This window comes from Mus musculus, chromosome 9 (genome assembly GCF_000001635.26).
Source record: "Mus musculus strain C57BL/6J chromosome 9, GRCm38.p6 C57BL/6J".
Taxonomy (NCBI): Eukaryota; Metazoa; Chordata; class Mammalia; order Rodentia; family Muridae; genus Mus; species Mus musculus.
In genome coordinates, this window is record NC_000075.6 from 35,594,897 (window position 1) to 35,622,197 (window position 27,301).

At 39.4% G+C, this 27,301-nt stretch overlaps 2 protein-coding genes across 2 annotated transcripts in view; one reads left to right on the forward strand and one right to left on the reverse strand.

Moving 5' to 3' along the window:
* Window positions 1–12,196: 12,196 nt before the first annotated feature.
* On the reverse strand, window positions 12,197–16,989 carry Pate4 (prostate and testis expressed 4). The gene is made up of 3 exons (NM_020264.4): window positions 16,884–16,989; window positions 13,319–13,429; window positions 12,197–12,995 (listed from the first exon to the last, which is right to left on the reverse strand). The coding sequence occupies exons 1-3, from the start codon at window positions 16,948–16,950 to the stop codon at window positions 12,874–12,876; spliced, it is 300 nt and encodes a 99-aa protein (NP_064660.2). The 5' UTR covers window positions 16,951–16,989; the 3' UTR covers window positions 12,197–12,873.
* Pate2 (prostate and testis expressed 2) overlaps window positions 16,904–27,301 on the forward strand; it is a 61,090-nt gene continuing 50,692 nt past the window's right edge. Inside the window, exon 1 of the mRNA XM_011242563.2 lies at window positions 16,904–16,975. The gene's annotated coding sequence lies outside the window, so the exon portion shown is untranslated. The remainder of the gene's footprint in view (window positions 16,976–27,301) is intronic.

The window sequence follows — 27,301 nt, forward strand, 5'->3', positions numbered from 1 at the left end:
TGATGATTATTAAAAAAAGACCCAACAATTTAAGGTTGCCTTTTCAGCCTTCCTTTTCTGCTATATACACATTGTAAACATGCTTTAATTTGGCCTCTCACTCATATGTAACTCAGTTTTTTCTTTAACATGTAACTTCAATTTAAAAAAAAAACATTTGTATAGATGTCTTTTGCCTGTGTGTATATCTGTGCACTACATGTGTGCCTGGTGCCCATGGTAGCCAGTAGAGGGTATCAGGTCCCCTCGAACTGGAATTACATATGGATGTGGGTGCTGGGACTCAAACACTGGTGTTCTGCAAGAGCAACAAGTGCTCTTAACTAATGAGCCATCTCACCAGCTCCAGATATTATTAAATAATCTCTTTTGTGGGGCGTGGTAGAAGCCTCAAATGAATGTGTGCTGTTGACATGAGCTGGCCATGTCAAGAACCTTAGCTTCAGACCTATGGGAAAATGGCAAAGCCTCCCCGTAAGACCCCCTTTCGGGGACCCTTACTCTAGTCTCAGGAGAGAGAGCGCACCCAAAGAAACACGTGAATCCTTCTTGCTGTAAACACATGAGGCAGTTTAATGGCGGAGCTCTGGGTCGAAATGTATCTCATGCAGGAGACAGTGGATTCGACCCCAAGGCTCAAAGTTAGGGGTTTTTATGGGGTAAAGGGCTTACAAACAACCAGCCATTTCTGAGTACTTTATATGACTTACAGGTCTTGAAATTTCACCTTTCTTTCATCCCTACCCCAGTGCTTGAATTAGAATGACCCCCATAAGCTCATAGATTTGGATATTTGGTCACCAGGGAGTGTGCACTATTTGAAAGAATTAGGACATGTGACCTGTTGAAGGAAGTATATTACTGGAGTTGGACTTTGAGGTTTCAAAAAGCCCATTTTAGCCCAGAGTCTCTTTCTTCCTGCTCCCTTTGGATCTGCATGTAGAATTCTCAGGTACTTCTCTAGTATCATATCTGCCTGAATTTGACCATGCTTTTCACTGTGATTACAATGGAATCAACTTCTGAAACTCTAAGCAGGCCCCAATTAATAAGAGTTTCTGTGGTCACAGTGTGTGATGAGAATTCTGGAATTTTGGTTTCTTAAAAAAAACACAGAAATATAAGCATATGTTTTCATTTTAGTCCCAGGTGTGGTGATATGGGCTTGCTTCACAGCAGCTGACTATGATTTGCCTTGTGCTCTATCAGAGGCATGGTTTTTGCAGCTGCAGATAGTTTTTGAGATTATGTGACATTTGGAATTCTGGGAACTTTTCAGAGGTTATATAAATGCTAAAGCCCTGATAGGTGGGATCCTTTGGTGGCTATTGGCCATTCAGGGAGGTTGGTTACAGTTCGTTAGTAGTTGTGCTCAAAGAAAAAAGAAGAAAGAAATTATGTTCAAGAATCTCTATCATTCTTTCTCCCCTCTATCCTTCTTTACCTCCTATCTCATGATGGGGGCAAAATTGGGGGGAATAAGGGTGGAATAAAAGAAGAAACCACAAAGTAACTAAGATCAACTACAATGGTGTCTCTTCATAGCAATATATCACTGACTAAGACACCCAAGGTGGGGCTTGGAAGGACAGCAAAGCCTTCCTCTGGTCCATGTGTGGATGTTGACAGTATATACAGAAAATGTCCACTATATCTTTCTTCCCCAGGATGTTTACAGCCTTAAAATTGCTACCCTTCAGAGACCGTTCCTATAAGCTTAGCTAAACCTGTCTCCTTGTTCAGCTGCATTTTTATTTGTTGTGTCTAGTAAGGGCATTGATGTCCCATTATAGAACAACTCACAACTACATTGTTTCTGTCTCTTTCTGTACACACACACACACACACACACACACACACACACACACACACACTTTAAAGACACTTCTATTCTAATAGGCCTCTAATGACTTTTTCTAAGGCCTTTAGTGTTAGTTATTCCCCTAAACTAAGAAGACAGCAATAATGGGCAAGAAGGAAACTGTCCATATGAATAGAAAATGCCCTATATGGACTTATATATTCATGACTAGGTTACCAGGGCAGGTAATTGGGAGTAACTGTATCTTGACTCTTCCTGTCTCTTGATCTGCTTACTGTTCATAGTGAGATAAATAGATCTCGGTTACCATACTATTCATGGTACCATGATGCCGTGTGTTATATTGTCCCCACATCAATGGATTCAAAGGTCTATGGACCAAATCCTCTGAGACTGTGAGTCCAAATAAATCTTGTCACCCTCAAATTTCTTTTTTTTTAAAGATTTATTTATTTATTATATGTAAGTACACTGTAGCTGTCTTCAGACACTCCAGAAGAGGGCTTCAGATCTTGTTACAGATGGTTGTGAGCCACCATGTGGTTGCTGGGATTTGAACTCCGGACCTTTGGAAGAGCAGTTGGGTGCTTTTACCCACTGAGCCATCTCACCAGCCCCCACCCTTAAATTTCTATCATATGTTTTGTCACAGTAACACAGAACCTGGCAGTAGACAAAGAGATTCACTGCAAGTGGGTGTTTAATCAGATATAGAAGACATCCTCAGAGCCTTAGTGATAAAATGGTATAGTAGTTATTTAAAATAAAATTACCTTAAAAAGCTTGAGCTGTTGTCACAGAATATCAGGGCATATGTAATATAGATAGCACACATTTGTTGCTCTCAGTTCTGGAGGATGGATAGTCCAAGATCAAGGGACAGCAAGGTTGCAAACATTCTTATGGTTCACTTTTTTGCAGGTGGTGTTTTCTTGCTGAGTTCTGCCATAGTAGAAAGGACAAAAGTTCCTTCTGGATTCTTCTATAAGACTACCATCCCTGCTCATATAAACCCTACTCTTAGGATATAGTCCCCCCCCTTAACTATTATTATGTTGCTAACTAGGTTTCAACATATGAATTTTGACATATTTAGACCACAGTGCACATAGACAATAGAACAGAACAGTGTGTCTAGAGATACAACACAAAATCCGTACAAATAGTTTCTCATGCATTATTGTTCAACTTAAGATTTTTTTGACTTTATGACGATGTCAGAGGATGATATTTAATAGATATCAAACTTTGAATATTGAATATGTTTTCTCTGGGTGAATGACACAAAGTTTAATACTGTTTTTTTAGTGCTGAGCAGTAGTAGGAATTTGTAGCCTCCAGCTAGCACCACACTCAGAAGATAAATGAGATGTCTTAGTTTGGATTTTACTGTTGTGAAAAGACACCACGACCACAGAAACTATTATAAAGTTAGTTTATAAATTTGATTGGGACTGACTTAGAGTTTCAGAGGGTCAGTCCATTGTCATTATAATGGGAAGCATATCAGTTTACAGGCAGACTGCAGGTGCTGGAGGAGCTGAGAGTTCTCCATCTTGATCTGAAGGACCTCCAAGCCCTCACCCACAGTGACAAACTTCCTCCAACATGGCCACACATACTCCCACAAGGTCACACCTCCTAATGGTGCCACTTCCTATCGGCCAACCATATTTAAACCACTACATAAGCAATGCTGGTCATTAGGCTAGGCATATTATGTTCATTTTTATCTGCATGATGTTTCCAGCTTGGAGTAGTAGGTCTGTTGGGAGTGTTTCCCACCATAACTTGAAGAGTAGTTTATTTTGTATTTGTGCTTGGCTTCTGGTACAAAAACAAACAAACAAACAAACAAACAAAAAACTTCTGTGATCTCCTAAGTGATAAAAATAACAGGAATACCTTCTGTTATGGTATCTGGCCGTTGGTTCTCAATTCTTGAAACATTTCTACATCTTTCACTATTCATAATGGACTTCAGCCACACCCGAGTTTATCCTGGGGAGATGATTTGGAGGTATGACTAGAATCAGGATTGGTCATGGGGAACAAAGCAATATGTGATTGAGATTTAGAACCTTCAGCTTTCTTCCTCAGTTTTCAATCTCTGGGAAGATAGGAGAGGGACTAGAGGTTGAATTCATCATCATCAGTTGATGACTTGACTAAAATCACTGTTGTATTTATGAATCTTCCATTAAAATCCCTAACAAAATAAGTGCTATTTTGGGTGCTACTGAGCTGGTGAGGAGGTATGCATTTGTGTGCTGGAAAAGGGGCTTCCCTCACACTCTGTAGGAACAGAGGCTGACACGGCATATCAGAGTTGAGTTAACTTGCAGGACTCTCTGCCAGTGTCCAGTAGAGATGCAGAGGATTCATTTGTGTGAAGAAACTCATACCTTTGATATCAGAAATTTTGTGAGAGAGATTAGTACGTAGCAGTGAATTTTTTCTTTCTTTTTATTGGATAGTTTATTTATTTACATTTCAAATGTTATCCTCTTTCCCGGTACCCCTCTCCCTGAAAATCCCCAATCTCATCCCCCTCCACCTGCTTCTATGAAGGTGCTCTCTAACCCACCTACCCACTCCTGCCTCCCCGGCCTTGAATTCCCCTACACTGGGACATCTAGCCTTCATAGGATCAAGGGCCTCTTCTCCCATTGATGCCTGACAAGGCCATCTCCTGCTACATATACATCTGGAGCCATGGGTCCCTCCTTGTGTACTCGTTGGTTGGTGGTTTTGACCCTGGGAGCTCTGGTTGGCTGATATTGTTCTTCCTATGCAAACCCCTTCAGCTTCTTCAGTCCTTTCTCTCACTCCTTCATTGGGAACCTCATGATCAGTTCAATGGCTGCCAGCATCTGTATTTGTATATGTTAGGCTCTGGCACAGCCTCTCAGGAGACAGGTATATCAGGCTCCTGTCAGCATGCACTTCTAGGCATCTACAATTGTATCTGCATTTGGTGACTGTATATGGGATGGATCCCCAGGTGGGGCAGTCTCTGGATGGCCTTTCCTTCCATTTCTGTTGTACACTTTGTCTCTGTATTTGCTCCCGTGAGTATTTTTCCCCTTCTAAGAAGGACTGAAGCACCACACTTTGGTCTTCTTTCTTCTTGAGCTTCATGTGGTCTGTGAATTGTATCTTGGGTATTCCAAGCATTTGAGCTAACATCCACTTACAGTGAGTGTATACTGTGTGTGTTCTTTTGTGATCAGGTTACCTCACTCAGAATGGTATTTTCAAATTCCATCCATTTGCCTAAGAATTTCATGAATTCATTATTTTTAATAGCTGAGTAGTACTTCATTGTGTAAATCAACTACATTTTCTATATCTATTCCTCTGTTAAAATGTGGGGCAATGGGCTATGCACAGACAGCCTGATCTCCAGTCAATCTTAGGTCTTGAACCCTGGTGGAACCCAGTGGGTGGTAATTTCTACCTACATGGGATGGAAGGCTTTAGATCATGTCTTCTAGACCCCTGGCTCCTGTTGAAGCTACTGCCCCCACAGCCCCCACAGGGGAGGTCTGTGGCTATCAGTCATGCAGACAATGTCCCAAGCTTCTGGCATTCTGGATAGACCACCCCCCACAGTTACCTGACTATAGCTAGGTATGCTCCTCCCCACAGTTACCTGGCAACAGCAAGATAGCACAGCCCACTATAAGAGGTGCTGCTTGGCCCGACCTCTCTCTCTCTAAGCTTTTATCTTTCTTAATCTCTAGCCCTCCTTCTCTCTCTTTCTCTTTCTCTTTCTCTCTCTCTCTCTCTCTCTCTCTCTCTCTCTCTCTCTCTCTCTCTCTCTCTCTCTCTCTCTCTCCCTCTCTCCACGTGGCTATGGCCAGCCTCTCCCTCTCTCCTTCTACCTTCTCTTCTTTTCCCCTGCCTTTCTACAATAAAGCTCTAAAACCATAGACTGTCTCTGATCATCAAGGCCTGCCAGGCTTGAATGATGGGATAAGCTTTCTCTTAACGAGCCATGTCTAATCTCCCACCAGAAGGCCATCCTGTGCTCCTAGTCATGGACCTGACCAAGGACTCTTGCCCATGAGAGAACCATCTAGCGACCCCTCTCCCCCTACCCTCTCTTCCCTTCCTTCCTGGGACCGAGTGCCACCCCGGGGCCCCTATTCTGTTCTCAGCTCCTCCAATATATCCAGCATGGGATGCCGGAGGCTGAGAACCTGGTACCTGGGGCTGCCCCTTGTCCACCACCCTCCGTGTGGGGTCGGTGGCTTAACACAGCCAGATGTCCACCCAGGGCTGCATGGAAAGCATGTGTTGATCTTAGAGCATAAGTTTAGGAAAATTTCTCCTGTGCCCATGTGTTTGAGGTTCTTCCCCACTTCCTCTTCTATTAGTTTCAGTGTATCTGGCTTTATGTGGAGGTTTGATTCCCTTGGACTTGAGCCTTGTACAAGGAGATAAGAATGAATAGATTTGCATTCTTCTACATTCTGATGTCCTGTTGAACCTGTACTATTTGTTGAAAATGCTGTCTTTTTTTCCACTGCATGGTTTTAGCTCCTTTGTTAAAGATCAAGTGACCATAGGTGTTTGGGTTCATTTCTGGGTCTTCAATTCTATTCTGTTGATCTACCTGCCTGTCCCTGAATCAATACAATACAGCTTTTTTTTCCCCAATCACTATTGCTCTGTAATGCCACTTAAGGTCAGGAATGGTGATTCCCTAAGAAGTTCTTTTATTGTTGAGAATAGTTTTTGCTATCCTGGGCTTTTTGTTACTCCAAGTGAATTTGAAAATTGCCCTTTCTAAGTCTATGAAGAATTGAGTTGGAATTTTGATGGGGATTGCATTGAAATTGTAATTTGATTTTGGCAATATGGCCATTTTTACTATAATAATCCTGTCAATCTATGAGCATTATTCCATCTTCTGATATCTTCAATTTATTTCTTCAGAGACTTGAAGTTCTTGTCACACAGATCTTTCACTTGCTTGGTTAGAGTCACAGCAATGTATTTTATATTATTTGTGATTATTATGAAGGGTGTTGGTTCCCTAATTTCTTTCTCAGCCTGTTTATCCTTTGAGTAGAGAAAAGCCACTGATATGTTTGAGTTAATTTTATATCCAGCTATGTTGCTGAAGTTGTTTGTCGGATTTAGCTTTGGTACCTGGAAATTTGTCTAGGAAATGGTCCATTTCATCCAGATTCTCCAGTTTTGTTGAGTATGGGCTTTGATAGTAGGATCTGATGATGTTTTGGATTTCCTCAGATTCTGTTGTCATGTCTCCCTTTTCATTTTTGATTTTTTAAATTAGGATACTTTCTCTGTGCCCTCTAGTTAGTCTGGCTAAGGGTTTATCTATCTTGTTGATTTTCTCAAAGAAACAGCTTCTGGCTTTGTTGATTCTTTTATAGTTCTTTCTGTTTCTACTTGGTTGATTTCAGCCCTGAGTTTGATTATTTACTGCCATCTACTCCTCTTGTGTGTATTTGCTTCTTTGTGTTCTAGAGCTCTCCGGTGTGCTTCCAAGCTGCTAGCATAAGTTTTCTCCGGTTTCTTTTTGGAGGCACTTAGAGTTATGAGTTTTCCTTTTACCACTGCTTTCATTGAGTCCCACAAGTTTTGGTACGATGTGCCTTCATTTTCATTAAATTCTAAAAAGTCTTTAATTTCTTTCTTTATTTCTTCCTGACCAAGTTATCATTGAGTAGGACTTTGTTCATCTTCCATATGTGTGTGGGCTTTCCCTTGTTTTTCTTGTTATTGAAGGCCAGCCTTAATCCATGCTAATCTGATAGGATGCATGGGGTTATTTCAATCTTCTTGTATCTGTTGAGGCCCATTTTTGTGACCAATTTATGGTGAATATTGGGGAAGATACCATGAGGTGCTGAGAATTTTAGGATGAAATGCTCTATAGTGATCTCTTAAATCCATTTAGTTCATAAGTTCTGTTAGTTCCACTGTGTTTCTGTTTAGCTTCTGTTTCCATGATCTGTCCATTGCTGAGAGTGGGGTGTTGAAGTTCTCCCACTATTATTGTATGAGGTGCAATGTGTGCTTTGAGCTGTAGTAAAGTTTCTTTTATGAATGCGGTTCCTCAGAAAATTGGACATAGCACTACCAACATGTAATAAGGACACATGCTCCGCTATGTTCATAGCAGCCTTATTTATAATAGCCAGAAGCTGGAAAGAACCCAGATGCCCCTCAACAGAGGAATGGATACAGAAAATATGGTACATTTACACAATGGAGTACTACTCAGCTATTAAAAACAATGAATTTATGAAATTCTTAGGCAAATGGATGGATCTGGAGGATATCATCCTAAGTGAGGTAACCCAAGCACAAAAGAACACATGGTATGCTCTCACTGATAAATGGATATTAGCCCAGAAGCTCAGAATACCCAAGATACAATTTGCAAAACACATGAAACTCAAGAAGAAAGAAGACCAAAGTGTGGATACTTTGATCCTTCTTAGAAGGGGGAACAAAATACCCATGGAAAGAGAGTTATACAGACAAAGTTTGGAGCAGAGACTGAAGGAATGACCATCCAGAGACTGCCCCACCTGGGATCTATTCCATAAACAACCACCCAAACCAGACACTATTGCAGATGCCAACAAGAGCTTGCTGACAGGAGCCTGATATAGCTGTCTCCTGAGAGTCTCTGCCAGTGCCTGGCAAATAGAGAAGTGGATGCTCTCAGTCTTCCATTGATTGGAGCACAGGGTCCCCAATGAAGGAGCTAGAGAAAGTACCCAAGGAGCTGAAGGGGTTTGCAGCCCCATAGGAGGAACATCAATATGAACTAACCAGTACCCCCAAAGCTCCTTGGGACTAAACCACCAAACAAAGAAAACACATGGTGGGACTTGTGGCTCTAGCTGCATATGTATCAGAGGATGTCCTAGTCGGTCATCAATGGGAGGAGAGGACCTAGGTGCTGTGAAGGTTCTATGCCCCAGTATAGGGGAATGCCAGGGCCAGGAATCAGGAGTGGATGTGTTGTTGAGCATGGGGATGGGGTAGGGGACAGGGGATTTTCAGAGGGAAACTAGGAAAGGGGATAACATTTAAAATGTAAATAAAGAAAATATCTAATAAAAATATATATACAAAAAAAAGGAAAAAAAAAAAGAAAAAAAAAAGAAAAAAGAAAGAAAAGCATGTGGGTGCCCCTGCATTTGGAGCATTGATGTTCATAATTGAGAATATATCTTGGTAGATTTTTCTTTTGACGAATATAAAGTGTCTTTCCTTATATTTTTTGATAACTTTTGGTTGAAAGTCGATTTCATTCAATATTAGAATGGCTGCTCCAGCTTGTTTCTTGGGACCATTTGCTTGGAAAATTATTTTCCAACCTTTTTTCTCTGAGGTAGTGTCTGTCTTTGTCACTGAGGTGTGTTTTCTGTATGCAACAAAATGCTGTGTCCTATTTATATATTCAGTCTGTTAGTCTATGTCTTTTTAATGGGGAATTGAGTCCATTGATATTAAGACATATTGAAGTAAAGTGATTGTTGCTTCCAGTTATTTTTGTTGTTAGTGGTGGAATTATGTTTGTGTGGCTATCTTCTTTTGGGTTTGTTGAAAGAAGATTACTTTCTTGCCTTTTCTAGGGTGTAGTTTTTCTCCTTGTGTTGGAGTTTCCTATCTATTATACTTTGTAGGGCTGTATTTGTGGAATAATATTGTGTAAACTTGATTTTGTCATGGAATGCCTTGGTTTCTCCATCTATGGTAATTGAGAGTTTTGCTGGTTATAGTGTGAGGAGCCGCCCTCACGGTCGCCATTACAAGATGGCGCTGACAACACCGTTGTCACCATTGCTCGTGGTGAGTGTGCGCAGGCGTCAGGGTATCTTTCCATTACCTGAGCCCTGCCTCTCCCGTGGCGCCATCTGGCTGATGGTGGGCAGCCAATCCCGGTGGTGCACGTCTCCAACCGTACTTCTAACCGTACTTCGCAGCCTATATAAGGGAGGGGTTTTCTGCTCTCTGGGTCTCCTCTCCTGAAGCTGATCATCTATCTCTTGAGATGTATTAAAGCTTTACTGCAGAAGGATCCGAGTGTCCTGTGTGTGTTCTTATTGGCGAGATGGTAGCGCGGGTCAGTTATAGTAGCCTGAGCTGGAATTTGTGTTCTCTTAGGGTCTACATGACATCTGCTCAGGATCTTCTGGCTTTTATAGTCTCTGGTGGGAAATCTGGTGTAATTCTGATAGGTTTGCCTTTATATGTTACTTGACTTTTTTCCTTTGCTGCTTTTAATATTCTTTCTTTGTTTAGATTATTATGTGATGGGAGGAATTTCCTTTCTGGTCCAGTCTATTTGGAGTCCTGTAGGCTTCTTGTATGTTCTTGGGCATCTCTTTATTTCTTCTATAATTTTGTTGAAGATATTTACTGGCCCTTTAAGTTGGGAATCTTTGCTTTCTTCTATACCTATTATCCTTAGGTTTGGGTCTTCTCACTGTGTTCTAGATTTCCTGGGTGTTTTGTGTTAGGAATTGTTTGTATTTTGCTTTTCTTTGATTGTTGTGTCATTGTTTTCTATGGTATCTTCTGCACCTGAGATTCTTTCTTCTATCTCTTGTATTCTGTTGGTGATGCTTGCATCTATGACTCCTGATCTCTTTCATAGATTTTCTATTTCCACGGTTTTCTGCCTTTGTGATTTCTTTATTGTTTCTATTTGCATTTTTAGATCTTGGATGGCTTTGTTCAATTTCTTCACCTGTTTCATTGTGTTTTCCTGTAATTCCTTAAGGGATTTTTGTGTTTTCTCTTTAAGGGCTTCTACCTATCTTTTTCTGTATTTCTTTAAGAGAGTTATTTATGTCCTTCTTAAAGTCCTTTATCATCATCATGAGATGTGATTTTAAATCAGAATTTTACTTTTACAGTGTTTTGGGGGTATGCAGGGCTTGCTGTGGTGGGAGAACTGGGTTCTAATGATGCCAAATAACCTTGGTTTCTGTTGCTTATGTTCTTGTGCTTGTGTCTCAACATTAGGTTATCTCTAGTGCTACCTTCCCTCTCTGTCTCTGACTGGAGCCTGTCCCTTCTGTCATCCTGGTTGTGTCAGAACTCCTCAGAGTCCAGCTGTCTCTGTGATCCCGTGATTCTGTGATCCTGAAATTCAGGGTATGTCAGAGCTCCTGGGAGTCAAGTTGCCTCTGGGATCCTGAAATTCTGGTGTGACTAAGCTCCTGAGATCTTGTGATCCTGGGTGTGTTAGAGCACTTGGGAGTTGAGCTTCCTCTGGGAGTTGTGGGACTGGGTGTGGAGCCAGCACCCAAGTTCTTCTCCAGGCACCGGCTCAGACTTGAAGGAACCTGTACCACTGGCTGGGTGGCAGTTCCTGTGTCTCTGAATTGAGGTGGTCCCACTTACTTTAGGTGTTGGGTCAGTTGTTGTTGCCTCCTTGCCTATGATCCTGGGTTTGTTAGAGCACATGTGTTCCTGGGTGTCTTAGAGCACTTGGGATTTGAGATTCCTCTGGGTGTTGTGGGACTGGGTGCAGAGCCAGAACCCAAGGTCTGCTCTGGTCACTGGCTCAGACCAGAAGGTTTTCTTTTTCCATATATTATAAAATAGTATTTCAAATAAATGTATAAATTCTTATATAGCAAAACATATCAGATAAGTTTATTCTATGGAGAAAAATAATAATGGACATTTTTACTCAACATTATATTGTGAGTGATTTCCTACCTAAAACTAGGGACTTGAATATATAAACAAAATCATTGCAAAACCAAACCAAAACTATGCACAGAAACTAACACTCAGGAGAGCTAGTATATGAACGTGTGAAAAACTATAAATTCATCTGTTAGGACAGATATTTGATTGCTTTAGAAAGTGGTAGAATCAGGCTTTGGTGGCCTCAGTGGGAGAAGATGCCCTTAATCCTAGAGGGCCTTGAAGCCCCAGGGAAGGGCCAAGCCTGGTGTGTGTGTCTGAGTACACTCTTGGATGCAAAGGGGAGGAGTAATGGGATAAGGAACTGTGGGAGGAAAACAAGGGGTGTCAATGACTGGAATGCAAATAAATAATATAATTTAAATAAAAAACTACATTAAAAAAAGAGAAAGGGGTAGGGACTACTAGCTTCAAAGTCACATTTGAAGGGTTGCTTGCAGTGTGTAAGGTGGAACTTTCACCTACTAACTAACCTTTCACTCACTCACAGCACTTACTCCACATTCCTTTTCTTTTGCAGGATACCCTATGTCTGAAACAAAGGATTCTAGTTTGCCTACCCCTCCAGTTGGGGGTCAGGATTACTGACACCTTTAATTTCTATACACGTATTGGGATTTCCCATCACTGATATGACAAATGACTACAAACACAATTGCTTAAAACAACACACATTTATTCAATTTGTAGAACTCTGAAGTCAGAAATAAATCTCATGGGGATATAATTAAGTATCAGCATGGCAAGTTTCTGGAGGCATTGAGAAAAATTAAATTCATTGCTCTTCTCAGCTTCCAGTGGCCTTTTATATCTCTTGGCTCATGACCACTTGATCCATCTTCAAGGGACATCACTCCAATTTGTGAGTCACGATTACATAATCATTTCCTCTTCTATAATCAATTCATGCCTTCCCCTCCCCCATTTTATAAGAACATTTGTACTTACAACTAGGACCCACCCTGACAATCCAGAAATAGCTTTCCATCTGAGATCCTTATTCACATCTCCAATGTCTCTTTTGCCACTTACTGCAGCATTCACAGATTCTCGAGATTAAAATAAAAATCCTTGGGACACTATTACAGGGCTTAGACATTGCAAACTGGAAAAGCAAAATAACATGGTAAGCATGGATTTTTTTTTTTTTTTTTTGCAGTGCTCTAATGGTGTGGTCAAGAAGTCTTTCACTGAAACGAGGACACAGCCTCTGTTGCTATCTCAGGGATCTCAGGCCATCATGGAAATCGAGTAGGAAAGCAAGTTCCTCATCTTGATTCATTTGTAAGTTTGGATCTTGAACAGAAGATGATCTTCAAGTGATTCTTCTCCATCTAGAAGCTATTACACAAGTTTTTTTCGCAGCACATTATGTAAATCAACTTCTTTCCAGTGTTAAGCTGTTTTTCCTTGCACTGAGGCGAGCACATTTGCTTTGAGTACACATGCTTTGTTCCTAAAAATAAAGAAGCCTCGTTATGCATGTTGGAGGAATCTATTATAATACAACATTCTAAAAGTCATCACTAAGAGGAAAACCCCTTCACACTAGATCCCCTTCCTCATTCCCTTGGGAGGTCACACTCCCTTATTGACTCTGATTCTGGATGCCAAGTGTCTTACTGGTAAATTTGAAAGTACTATTTTCCTCCCTTCTCAAATGTATTTACTGCCTTACCAGTTAGCAGGGATAGACAATGTTACATTCTTTATCCCAGGCACTAACAGGAGGAATAGTCGTTTGAAGGCATTTTTGGAGTCTGTATCAGCCCCACTTACCAACAAAGTGTGATACGGTACTGCATGATTCACCAGGTTTTGCAACGCATCTGCTTTGTGACATTGTACATCTTGAATCTCGTGACTTTTCACATGAATTACAGATCAGACCTGTATTTGTTGGATAAGGAGAGAGTAGGATTTTTAGGAAGAACCATGGGGCTATGAGAATAGTTGATTTCAAGATCAAAGAGAGGCTTCAGTGGTACATGTAGACTGGGTTGTCTGTTTACTCCGTCAGCTGGTATTCAACCTAGCTCTGTGAATTAAGCTAGAGGATGGATCAAGATAATAACAGCACTATTTATATTACCTGTTAGTACCTAGTTATATTTGAAGATGAAATAAAAACAGAGAGAATTCAAATGTAGTTTGAGTATAACAACAAAAAGATTTCATTGGAAAGAGATGAATATGCTGTCAATATGCTGTCTTCTAGGCAGGACTTCTCTAGGCAAGGACTTGAGTTGACTACTGGAGATATGGACATGTAGGTTAGATCTGGGTAATTGTGTGTTGGAGGGCATAGAGGACAGAATAACAATGGGATGTTCTGAGCACACTGAGGTTACATTCTCTGCTGATGCTCCTACCTTGCTTAGCCTGACTTTCTTTCTTTTCAAGAAATAAGTATCACCAATTGTTACTACCAAGCTGAGAAATGATCCAGGAATCTCCATGTAGTAACAGGTAGTAACAGGGCAGGAGAGGCAGGACACTGAGGTGACATCAGAAGCTATGACAGACTTAGCTTTAAGAGTTAAGAGCAATGTTGTGGGAGGAAAAAAAATCGTGGAGTACGTTATTTTAACTTTTCATCTCAGACATTCCAAGATTATTGCATCAGAACCTATATGGAGCACAGGAGGTCTTGACTTGCATCCAATTTCAAGGATGCTTTTGTGACATGGGTTTATATTCTACTCTCCCTGCTTCCACAAACTACCCTTACAAATGTTGCTAACAACCCCTAATGACAAATCTGATTGTCTCTGTATGGTCCAAGAGTTTATCCACTTATAAGTAATGATGGTTTAAGGCAAATGGGTAGATGTGCACAAGTTAGTTGCAAACATAGTGCAAATTTTTATGTCAGGAACTCGAGCATTATAATCTAGTGATATGTCTATCCACTGTATATATTCTGCACTTTGATTTCTTTTGAACAGCTTGCTATATACATAATATTCCAGTATACTTTGTTGCAGGCTTTAGTTAATCAATTCTTTATGTAATTTAATTTATTTCTATTTTTTTGGTATGACTTGCCACAGTAACTAATCCTGAACATTACAGTATAGTGAGGTAGTTCTGGTATAATTTCATTTGCATATGATTGTATCTGTTAAATAATTTCATATAAGCAGAATTGCTAGTTAAAAATAATTATTTTGATAGATTTGCAAGATAGACTCTAAAGGTAATGAAACTATACATTCTCTTGCTATCAATTTTAGACACTTCTTATCTCTCTATAATCAGACCATTGTATCATGTTATTCAGTTTCTGAATATTTTATCTAATAGGTGCTTTTAATTTGTATTTCTTGCTATATAAGGAATGTGATTGAGCACATTTTTGTGTATTTAATACTTATTTGTATTTACTGTGATGAATTTTTGCTTTCTTTAATTTATTTTTCTGTTAGATTATTAATGTATTTAATTTTTTATGGGAAGTCATTAGATAGTAGGAACATTAGCCAATTTTTCATGACATGAATTAACTTTTTGCTTTTTGCCATGAAGAATTTTAAAATTTATCTTTCCTTATATTTTTAATTTTTTGAGATAACACAATTACATAACTTCTCTCTTCCCATCCTTCCCTCCAAACCCTCCTATATGGCCCTTCTTGGTTTCTTTCAAATTTATGTGTGTGTTTTAATAAGAACTCTAGTTTTTTTAGGTATAGCTAGAAATGTCTTTCTCTAATAGGTAAAGAACACTAAATTTTCTATAATGTTTTATGGCTTAACATTTCTTAGTATGAAAAGGGAGACAAAATAGAAATGCTGTTGTACTTCAAGTACATTTGATAAGTAGAAAGGATAGGAATTAGCTATTAATTTTCATTTAGTCATGAGGAGAGTAATGTATCAAGGCTGATGTTCAAGGGAAGTGTGCATTCACTGGTATAAGGCAGATGCCCAGAAGAGAGATCTCCCTGAGGAGTGAAACTGAGTATTTTCAGCTACAAATTATAATTGGAGCCTTAAAAATGGAAGGGAATCTGTGAGTAGTATTAAACTTTGAAGAGCCTGGGTGTAATCAGGTAAATAAAGATTCCTGCAAAATACGTGGCAAAGAAGTGACCAGAGAAGAGAAGTGGGGGAGCATGCTCTGTAGGACACAGCATAACAATGTTTCAAGGAAAGGGGGAAATAAAATGGAAACCTGTAAATAAAAATGCAGAGAGCTGAAGGTCTAAAAATTACTGTCCCATTTCTCTGCAATTACTGCTTTTTTTTTCTTGATTAGTATATCACATATGATTTCCCTAGTGCCCAGAACCTCAGTCTTCAGGTTTGAGCCTCCATGCCTGAGTGAGACTGAAAAAGAGTGGTTTAGAAATTAGCACTGCTCCACTATGTTCATAGCAGCCTTGTTTATAATAGCCAGAAGCTGGAAAGAAACCAGATGCCCCTCAACAGAGGAATGGATACAGAAAATGTGGTACATTTATACAATGGAATACTACTCAGCTATTAAAAAATGAATTTATGAAATTCCTAGGCAAATGGATGGACCTGGAGGGTATCATCCTGAGTGAAGTAACCCAATCACAAAGGAACTCGCACAATAGGTACTCACTGATAAGTGGATATTAGCCCAGAAACTTAGGATACCCAAGATATAAGATACAACTTGCCAAACGCATGGAATTCAAGAAGAACGAAGACCAAAGTGTGGACACTTTACCCTTTCTTAGAAATGGGAACAAAACACCCATGGAAGGAGTTACAGAGACAAAATTTGGAGCTGTGATTAAAGGATGGACCATCTAGTGATTGCCATATGCAGGGATCCATCCCATAATCAGCTTCCAAATGCTGACACCATTGCATACACTAGCAAGATTTTGCTGAAAGGACCCAGATATAGCTCTCTCTTGTGAGACTATGCCGGGGCCTAGCAAACACAGAAGTGGATGATCACAGTCAGCTATTGGATGGGTCACACGGCCCCCAATGGAGGAGCTAGAGAAATTACCCAAGGAGCTAAAGGGAACTGCAACCCTATAGGTGGAACAACAATATGAACTAACCAGTACCCGGGAGCTCTTGTCTTTAGCTGCATATGTATCAAAAGATGGCCTAGTTGGCCATCACTGCAAAGAGAGGCCCATTGGACTTGCAAACTTTATATGCCCCAGTACAGGTGAACGCCAGGGCCAAAAAGGGGGAGTGGGGGGGTAGGGGATTGGGGGGTGGGTATGGGGGACCTTTGGGATAGCATTGAAAATGTAAACGAGGAAAATACCTAATTAAAAAAAAGAACAACAACAAAAAAAAGAAATTAGCACCCTTAAGACTTCCCTTCATTTCCCTTTGCAGGTACTTACCCTCCACAAAACAGAGAAAGGATAAAATCACGATGAGCAGTGTGCTGATTTTCGTCACTGAATTCATGTTGGATGTTAGAAGGCAGCTTGAGGTAAAGGATGGCCACTTGCTCTCTATATAAAGCTGGAGAACAGGAAGGAATTTCCAACATAGGCACAAGGAGGAAGTGCCCTTTTCTTTTTAATAAACCAGATAAACCAAATGTATGATAATGTGGGAAGTACAGACTGTCCAGCTATTTATTTAGGTACAGCTGAGCCAGACAGCATTCCCTCCCTTATCTCTTCTGTGTGCACAAGTGTGTGTGTGTGTGTGTGTGTGAGAGAGAGACAGAGAGAGAGACAGAGAGAGAGAGACAGAGACAGAGAGACAGAGAGACAGAGAGAGCACGCTAGTTGCTAGTTTTCTGGTCCTTCAGAAACTTCTCTCTACACTAAGTGGGAAATGTTTGGTCATCCTAGGATTCAGAAATGGGAAATGTGACTCTGAATTACAAGGGGTCTAGAGAAGGAACATGTAACATGAAAGTTCCCTGCACAGCTTATGGCAGTGCTGGAAAATTCTCCAGTTTGAGTCATACGAAAAGAAGGAATTTTAAGCCTAATAGTCTACATGCAACTCCCCAGGCTCCTGTCTTCCAACACCTCCATGTTCCCTCCTTAGGAAGTTCTATCCCATCATGCTGAAAGTTTGGGATATCTGAAGGTTCCCAGCAAATTTTGCAATTGGGGAGTTCAAGGGTGAAGGAAGAAATGGGGGTGCTTTTCAGATATATTTCCAGTGAGCTCCTTCTTGAGATATGAGCAGTTTCTGGGTATTTCCTGTCCTTTCCTTTCTAGGAGTAAAGTTAGGACCATGTTTCCACCACACTCAGTCTTGTCTCATGTAGCATCCTTCTGTTTACTCCAGGGGAAAGCAAATAGGCTGCTCCAAACCTCCCTCTGAGCCATTCAGCTGCAGTCTAGAACAAACTTCTAGAAGAAGATTTTATGCTTATAACCCTTGTGGCTGCCCCAATTTCTCAGGGAGATTTCCTTCCTTCATCATACTGCCATCTCTGGTGGGGTACACTCTCTCTCCCCCCATGCTAGTTGGAACCAGGTATCGTTATCTTTCTTTTGCTGGTTTGTCCTCTGGAGGGATTCGGTGTGTGTCATGTTCTAAGACCTTGACAGACAGGCTCTCCCTTTCCTTCTGCACTGCCTTTCACATATCAGATGCTAAAAAAGGAAACACAACTTCTGGGAAGTATGTATTCTATATATAATTTCTTCAAATGAAAGAATAAGCTCAGAGAGGTTCAGCAATGTACCCAAAGTCACACACCAGCTAGCAAGTGGCAAGGGATCTGAAACCATAATTGTGTGCCACAAAATTACATTAGAGATACACTTATAAATCACACATTTATTCCTATTAGTGGGATTTTGTTGTATTTCTCAACTCTTGAGAAAACTGTTAATTTTTAAATAACTTCCTGGAACTGCTCCACAGTGAACGAGAAATTCAGTTCTGTATTTTGAGAGTTCTATGCTTTGTATTAGTTTCATATTTTCCTGGTAAAAATAAACTCTAAATAATAGCTTATGATGCCCTCAATTACTTTCTTAAAATTTCAGAGGACAGACATTTTACTGGGCTACCAGAAGTATGTCAGCAACAGGCTGGTCCCTTCTGTAGGCCCTGAAGGAGAAAGTATATTTTCTTGGCTTTTTGTTCAGCATACAATGGCTTCCAACATCCCTTAGCTTGTGACCCAATTCTGTATCTTCAAAGCATATAGCTTCAAAATCTGCATTCATCATTATATCACATTCCTCATTCTATAGTCAAATCCCCCACACTCCATTTCCTGCCTGATGTTAGTAATCAAATATAGGGGTTTGCATATGCTAAGCAAGTGCTCTACCTTACAACTAGGTTCTCTGTTCTCTGCTTCTCTTTTATAAGGTTATTTGTGATTGTATTTAGGGGCCCAACCACCCAAAACATGATAATCTTTCATCCGATAGTTCTTAACATAATCGGATATTAAAAGTCCTTTTGAGCATATGCAGAAACGTGCTGGTGACCCTGGGTTTGACAAGTATGAGCCTGTGAGTGAACTAGAAAGCAGCCTTCCTTCACAGCCTTTTCTCCAGATTCTTGCTTTGAGTTCCTGTCCTGACTTTCTTTAATGACAATGGATAATGACTTGAAAGTGTAAATGAAATAAACTCCTTTTTTCCCCCAAAGGTGCTTTTAGAAATAGTAAAAATGCTTTGTCATGGCTACAGAAGTAAACAAAAACACCGTCTGAAGTTTTCTGGTAGACTTTTTTGGGATTTTTAATGTATACATATCATCTGCAAATAGAGATGGTTTGATTTCTTTCCTTGTTCATAGACTCTCTGTTTTCTTCTTTTGCTTTATTGCCCCACCTAGTGTGTGGACACAGTATTGAAAAGGAGTGGAAATAATGGATCTCTCTCTGTTGTTCCTAACTTCAGAGAGATTGCTTTAAACTTTTCTCCATTTAGGATAACATTAGCTGTGGGTAGCTTTTATTATGTTAAAGTATATTCCTGCAGGTCTAAATTCTTTCAGACTTTTATCACGAAGATGTTGGTGTTGGCTTTTGTCAAAGGCCCTTTCTGTATCTATTGAGATGATCATGTGATGTTTTTCTTTAAGTCCACTTTCATGGTTTATTACATTTACTTATTTGTGTATGTTGAACCATCCCTGAACTTCAGAAATAAAGTCAACTTGGTCATAGTGGATAATCTTTTTGATATATGTCTGTATTTTGTTTGCAAGTATTTCACTGAGGATTTTTAAAACCTATGTTTATCAGGTATACGGCCCATAGTGCTCCTTTCGTTGTTGCATTTACCTGGTTTGTGAAGAAGAGTGTTACTGACTTTGTAGAAGGATTTTTGGGAACGTGCCTTCCATTTCTGTATGTTTGAATTGTTATGGAGAATTGGCTTTAGTTCTTTGAAAGTCTGGCAAAATGCCTTTTGTTACTCTTTGGGTTTTCTCATGGATCTGTCTAGGTTGTTGATTTCCTCTTGATGTAATTTTGCTGGTTTGGCAGAACCTAGAAAGTTCATCCATTTCTTTTAGGTTTTCCAGCTTAATGTGCTACAGGTTTCTAAAATATTTCCTTATAATATTCTGAATTGCTTTGGTATCTGTTGTGATGATTCTCTGGACACTTTTGATTCTGTTAACTTGGGTTCCCTTTCTTTCTTTTGGTTAGTTGGGCTAAGGGTCTGTCAATATTCTTATCTTCTCAAAGAACCAGATTTTAAGCTCATTGATTCTTTGTACTGTTGTTTCTATTTCACTTATGTATGCTCTAGTTTTATTTCTTGCTGTCAACTAGGTTTAGGTTTGATCTGTTCTTTTTTTTCCCAAATTGTCTTTAAGTCATTTATTTTTGCTTTTTTTCCCCCTTCTGATTTTCTAATGTAGACATTAGAAATGAGTTTTCAATGTGTCTCAGAGGTTTGTCCTACTGTGTTTCATTTTCATTTATGCTCAGGAGATTTTTCATTTTTTATTTGATCATCACTCAATAATGAGTAGTTTAATCTCCTTGAATCTGAGTACTTACTAGAGATTTGTTTGCTGTCAATTTCAAATTTTATTTCATAGTGGTCAGATAGGAGGAATCACATCATTTGTCTATGTTTTTAATTTGTAGAGATTTGCTTTTCTGTGTGTTCCAGGCTGTAGTCTATGTTAGAGAAGCCTCTGGGTACTGCTTGTAAAATGTGTAGTCCATGGTGGTTATGTGGAACAGCTCATAGTATCTATTGAAGGCATCTGATGGATGAGCTTCTCTGGTAAGTTCTTTGTTCAGATGATCTATTAGAGAAATGGGATATTGAAATGGGATATTGAATGGGACATTAATGGCTGATGATGATCTGTATCTTTAAATCCAAAATTACATTTTTTAAATTTAATCAGGTGCATCAGAGCTTGATGTATACATCAAGTTAAGTACATTAAGTTAGTAATGTTCTCTTGTTTAACTGTTTGTGTGAGGAGATTAAAGCTTCCCCCTTTATCTCTTCTGTTGAGGTTAAGTTTGCAGTCTATTTAGCCCGACATTAGGATAGTGGTGCATGCTTGCTTCCTGGTCCTATCTGACTGGAATACTTTCACCCATCCTATTACTTTAAGGCAGTGCCTATTTTTAAAGATATAATGTGTTTCTTTTGGACAGTAGGTAGCTGGCTAGATTTTGTTTCTCCATCAATTCATTTAGCTTATATTTTGCCAAGGACTATGCAGGAGGAATAGCTTTAGAACTCATGGAATGTGGCTGGCCAGTTAGCACAGCCATGGTAGCCATGGTGAGTGTGTTTCAGAGTAGCATAACCCTGAGGGCTTCAAGCTACGGAGTTCTGCTCTGCTTATTGTTCTCATTCCCCTCTTAATCTAAGAATTGTAGGACGACTCTAAGGGGGTTCCTAGCCCCTCACTGGGCAGTGTCTCTGGTACTAACAACAATAGTGCTTGGTCCCTTTCAGGCATTGTAGCTGGAGCAGATAAATGATTCAATCACTCACCATTCTAGGAAATAATTTAGAACTGTAGATTGTCAGCTATGATCTCCACCCTTAGAAAGCATTTGGAAACATAAAATTGTTAATGAAGCAATATTAAGATGTTTCTGCTACTGAATCTGAGGTAGAAAAATTTAGAAAATAATTTGAAGTTCAGAATTCAATTAAGCTAGGATTCCTTAATGGTCAGGGAGCAAGAACAATGACAGCACTGGTTGACATGACTCTCACTGAGGCTGGACTGGTGATAAGTAATTTCTTATATCCATTTTTGTCCTCAGCTTCCTGATAGAATTTATTCAAAATTGCTGATGAGTAGATAATGCATTCTGAAGATTTAAAGTAAACATGACTGATTTTTAAATAAAAGCTTATGTTTAGGATTTTTAAAAATCAAATTTACTTATTTATTCTTTTTTCCTTGTTTTTAAAATTTTTTTTAAAAAAAGATTTATTTATTGTTAAATGTAAGTACATTGTAGCTGTCTTCAGACGCACCAGAAGAGGGCTTCAGATTTCATTACAGATAGTTGTGAGCCACCATATGGTTGCTGGGATTTGAACTCAGGACCTTTGGAAGAGCAGTCAGTGCTCTTAACCGCTGAGCCATCTCTCCAGCCCTTATTTATTCTTTTTACAACCCAATAACAGCCCTTCCTCTCCACCCAGTACTTCATGAAAGTCCTTGCCCCTCCCCACTTTTCTTTTGAGAAGGGGAAACCCCCCTCTGGGTGTCAACCTCCCCTCCACACATCAATTCACTGAGGAACTAGGTATATCCTTACTCACTGAGGACAGAAAAGGCTGTCCTTTTAGGGGCATGGGATTCATAGGCAGGCAGGCAGGCAGGCAAGCAACAGGCTTAGGGACAGCCCCTGCTCCAGTTGTTTAGGGGAGTTGCATGAAGACTAAGCTGCTCATCTGCTATACATGTGCAGGAGGTTTAGGTCCAGTTCATGCTCACTCTTTGGTTGGGGATCCAGTCCCTGGGAGCTCCCCAGGTCCAGATTAGTTGATTCTGTTGGTCTTCCTCTGGAGTCCCTGTCCTCTTTGGGTCCCTTAATCTTTCTTCCAACTCTTCCATAAGACTCCCTGAGCTCCATCTAATAGGGTGTGAGTCTCTGCATCTCTTTCCATCGGCTGCTGGGTGGAGCCTCTCAGAGGATAGTTATGCTAGGCTCTTGTCTGCAAGCAGAACAGAGTATCATTCATAATGTTAGGGATTGGTATTTGTCCATGAGATGGGTTTCAAGTTGGGCTTTGTTTTGGATGGCCATTCCTTCAGGCTCTAATGAACAGAAATGTTAAGGGCAGAGACTTTGTTTACCTTTAGGGAGAATTTTTACAGTAATTAGAACAAAGATACAGCAGGGCACTTTGGGGAGCGACTTTCCAGTGACTGTGGAATTAGGGTGATTTATCTGGGTGTACATGGTAAATCAGGTAGGAATGCTGTGTTCCTGATAACGTCCTATCTGGTTGTGTGATTTTATGACCTGTAACATTAGGTGATCAGTTCAAGAACATATGAAAGGGAACAGTGAGCACATTCCCCACGGGAAGTACACGGCAAAACATCTGAGAGCATTTGAACCATGACTCTGGTCATACTGAGTACTGTCACTCTGCTCTGAACATTTTTAAATAAGTCCTGGAAATGCAAGAAGAGCAGTTAGTCACTGCCTGAGAGACAGAATCATGTTTTGTTATTGTTTTTTTTTAAATGGCATACAAGAAAATACAATAGTTGAATGTGAAATTGTAAAAAGAGTTTTCTTTTGTTCATGCAAAGCTTATTGCATGCCAACCAAAGCACAGTGCTTGGATAAGTTTGTTTCTCCATGAAACCTTTGAAGAGTGTCTACTTTGGAAGATGGCTATATTTTCCTCCCTCATTATAAGTATCTCCATTCTTTGATTCCACTATGGTCCTCAGCCTGTTGACTTCTCTCCTTATTAATCCCTCTTCCATTGTGAGCTTACTGAGTAAGTGAGAGTTGGTGATGTTTGGGACTGGATAATCTTTTGTAGCTCCTCTATCCACCTGTGAATCTAATACTGCTTTCACTTTTGTGCAAATTACCAAATGAGAAGCCAGGAGAGCCCCAAATCATAAGAGAGCAACACATTGGGTAATATAGAGATTAACTTTCTTTACCAATTAAATGGAGAGTGAAAAATACTAGTCACAGACTGGGACTCTAACAGTTCAACTAGGAGTGACAATGTAACTCTGAAAAATCTTGAAAAGTATAAATAAAGGCTAACACACTGCTTAAAGTCTTAGCTAAGAACACTAAGACAAGAGAAGGAAACAAAGGGGGTGCAAATAGAACAATGAAGTCAAAGTATCTGTACTTGTTAATGACACAATTCTATATGTTTAATCTGCTTCAAAGATTACATTCTAAACTCTTAGAGCTGATAAATACTTTCAGTAAAGTGGAAGGCTACACAGTAAGAAAAAAAATCACTGTATAAGGGTTTATTTTTTTCTTCATACTGATCAGCATTTTTTTTTTTTTTGGTGATAAACAATCCAGTTGGGGGGCTGGAGTGATAGCTTAGCAGTTATAAACACTGACTGCTTTTCCAGAGCACTGGTGTTCAATTCCCAGCACCCACATTGCTGCTCACAACTGTCTGTAACTTCAGTTTTAAGGGATACAATTCCATCTTCTAGCCTCTGTGGGTACCAGTCATGCATGGTATACAGATGTCCATTCAGACAAATCATTAACACATATAAAAAATTCCAATTGGGATGAGATGGAATCTTAAGATAATTTTCATTTTCAGTTTCCTGGTGGCTAAAGATATTGCATTTGCTTCTTTTCTATTGCTATGATAAATGCCCTGCAGAAAGCAACTTGAAGGAAGAGGTTATTCAGGCTCACAGTTTCAAACCTCAGTCTGTTATAGCTGGGAATTCATGGTGATAGAAGTTTGTCACATGGTGATAGGCAGTTTGTCACATGTCATCTGAAGTTAAGAAACAAGGGAGATGAAGCATCATGTTCCCATTATGTGGTCCAGGACTCAAGCACACAGGATGGTGCCACCCTATTCTATTTTCTGAAGTTTCTCTGTGTCATCTTCTGAGGGTCATGTTCTTTTCAAGCTTTGGCAATTACCAATAAAGCTGCTGTAAACATCTATATTCAGAAGGCATAAACTAGAAGTCCATTTACCAAGGAGCATGATTGTGGGTCATGTATTAAGAATTAAAAGCATTCCAGTTCAGTAAGACATCGTTAAATTATTTTCCAAAATGGTTTACTCTTTGCATTCCCATGAGTAGTAAATGAGAACTAACTTCTGTCTCTCTACATCCTTTATCTGGTATGGTCAGTGTTCTGAATAGATGTCGAAATTATGACATGCTATTAGTTTGATTTATATTTTCCTGCCAGATATGATGTGGGTTGTTTTTTTGTTTTGTTTTTTGTTTTTTCGTTTTTGTTTTTTTAAACATCTGTGCCTCCTAAGGTAGAAGCTTAGATGATTGCTATTGGATGTAAATTTTGGGGTGGGTCAAGTTAGAGCGCTGAATCTGGGCCTAGGTGGTAGTTGAGCTGATAAGCCTTATCCACACCACCAGTATGAGCGCTCTGGCACTGCTCCAGCTAGGCAACCCAGTGCTGCCATTGTAAGGAGGCAGGGTCGCACTCCTCCTCTCATGCCCATGCTCCATCTACACGTATGAGGCAGCTCCACTGTGGTGCCCAGTCAAGGTACGGGGGTCCCCTATCCCAAGTGCTGCAGCCTGAGAGGGGCTGGACCAATTCCCTTGCTCTTGCACCTTTGGGGCTCACCCATGCCTTTACAATCAGCTCCACTATGTTGCCCAGGTGAGTTGCACGGCCTGCTCTCCTTAAAGCTACAGCCTCTTTTTAAGTTTTTAAAAGTGCTTGTTCTCAAGTTTGTTATGTATTTAGAACAGATACAAGCTTGCTTTTCAATAACTCATATTTCAAAGGTAGCATGAATACCTTGTATTTAGAAAATGATCCCTGTTTCTCCTGTTCCCTTATATCAGTGCTTCCATCTATGTCACACACATAATTTGCATATTTATCTATTATATATGATAGACACAAATGTACATGTAATCGCATACATTGTTGCTGGCACAATTTTGAACAAATTCTTTGATGCTAGATCAACTAAGAAAAATGAAAGTTCTTATTTTATCTTCACCTTCCTCTTTATTAATGATTTTTGCTTTGTGTGGTTCTGAGTTCCTGACTGTATCGTATAGTTTTCTTTCCTTCTGAAGAACGTTCCTAACTTTTCTTACAAGACAGAGCTGCTTGCAAATGAACTCTCTCAGTTTTTATCTGTTTGAGAATATCTTTAGAAATCTCTTTCATTTCTGAAAGATCATTTTGTAGAAGCCAAAATTCCAGGTTGCCATTCCTCTCCCTCTTCGATTCTTGGTTGCATGTTCTCTGAAGAGAACTTGACTGTAATTCTCGTCCTTTATCTTTTATAGGTAACATGACTTCTATCTCTGACCTCTTTCAGGTTTTCATTTGTCTTTGATGTTGCACTGCTATCATAGTGTGATTAGATGTAGATTGGTGTTGTTGGTGGAGGGGTAACTTACCTGATATCCTCTAATCTTCCTGACTTGGCATACACAATTAATTTTGGAGGACTCTTGGTCCTTACCACTGTGTCCCAGTCTTCCTATATAGACAATGTTAGTAATTGTCACATGATTTTTTTACTGTTAAGGCAGTGTCTATTTAACAAGTGAAGAAATGACAAAACAAAACAAACATAAAACCTAATCAGAGGGCTTAAATGTCTCATTGAGTAAAAGAGTAAAAAAAATCCTTGTCTTTTCCCAAGCAAGTTAGTTTTTGTAAAATTACTAAGAATAGAGCAATACTTAAAACTTGACTGTTGTGGAGAATCAGGCATTATATTTGTCTTGGCTTATTGAATTTTGACTTAAAATTTAATATCTTTCTTATTATAATCAATTTAGTTGTAACCTTTTTAAGTTTAATTCTCATAATCTTTTTACAATGTACTTTAATCTTTTAACTTTGTTCTCATTCATTTCCATTTTAGAACAATATAACCTCACTATGCAAAATCCTATCTTCTTACCAAAGCATCTCTTTTTTTCTCTAACCCTTTACCAAAAATATATCTCATATCTATAACCCTCATACTATATCTTTGTTTTTATTTTGGATGTTCCTTATTATTAGAAAACACAGTCTTCTTAATAACATAATTATATTTTTAAAAAAAGTCCAGGAAGCAATATCTAAAAACAAATAAAACATATGAATAATTTTATATTTGAAACAAATTTAAGTTAACTATTTGTTAAAGGTGGAGGTCATTATAATAAACACTTTAGACTTGCTTTTGTTAAACAACCTTTGCTTCCCATCTGAGCTCATGCAGCATCTGAAGTAAGATAAAGCTTTATTATTGCTCCTTGAATTTCTGTATCAGGAGAGACTAGATGGTGGCAATGAAATCTTGGCGAAAGCTTACATTCTGGAGCAGGAACAACTATTTCCTAAAAACCATTTTATCCCTGAATAATTAGGAACCTTTTAGGATAACCTTGTAAAATCAGAATTGAGACAGGGTTCACAGGGATAACAACTTGACCAGGACTATCTAACTATGTATCTTGTTATTAGTCACCTTCCTGTTGCTGTGATAAAGCACCATGCTCAAGCAACTTACAGAAGAGTTTATTTGGGCTTACAGAACCAGAGGGGTAACAGTCAGAGGCATAGTGATTGCATCTGGAAGCTGAGAGCTTACATCCTAAACTGAAAGCAGGAAACAGAGGGAACCTACTAGGAATGGTACATGTTTTT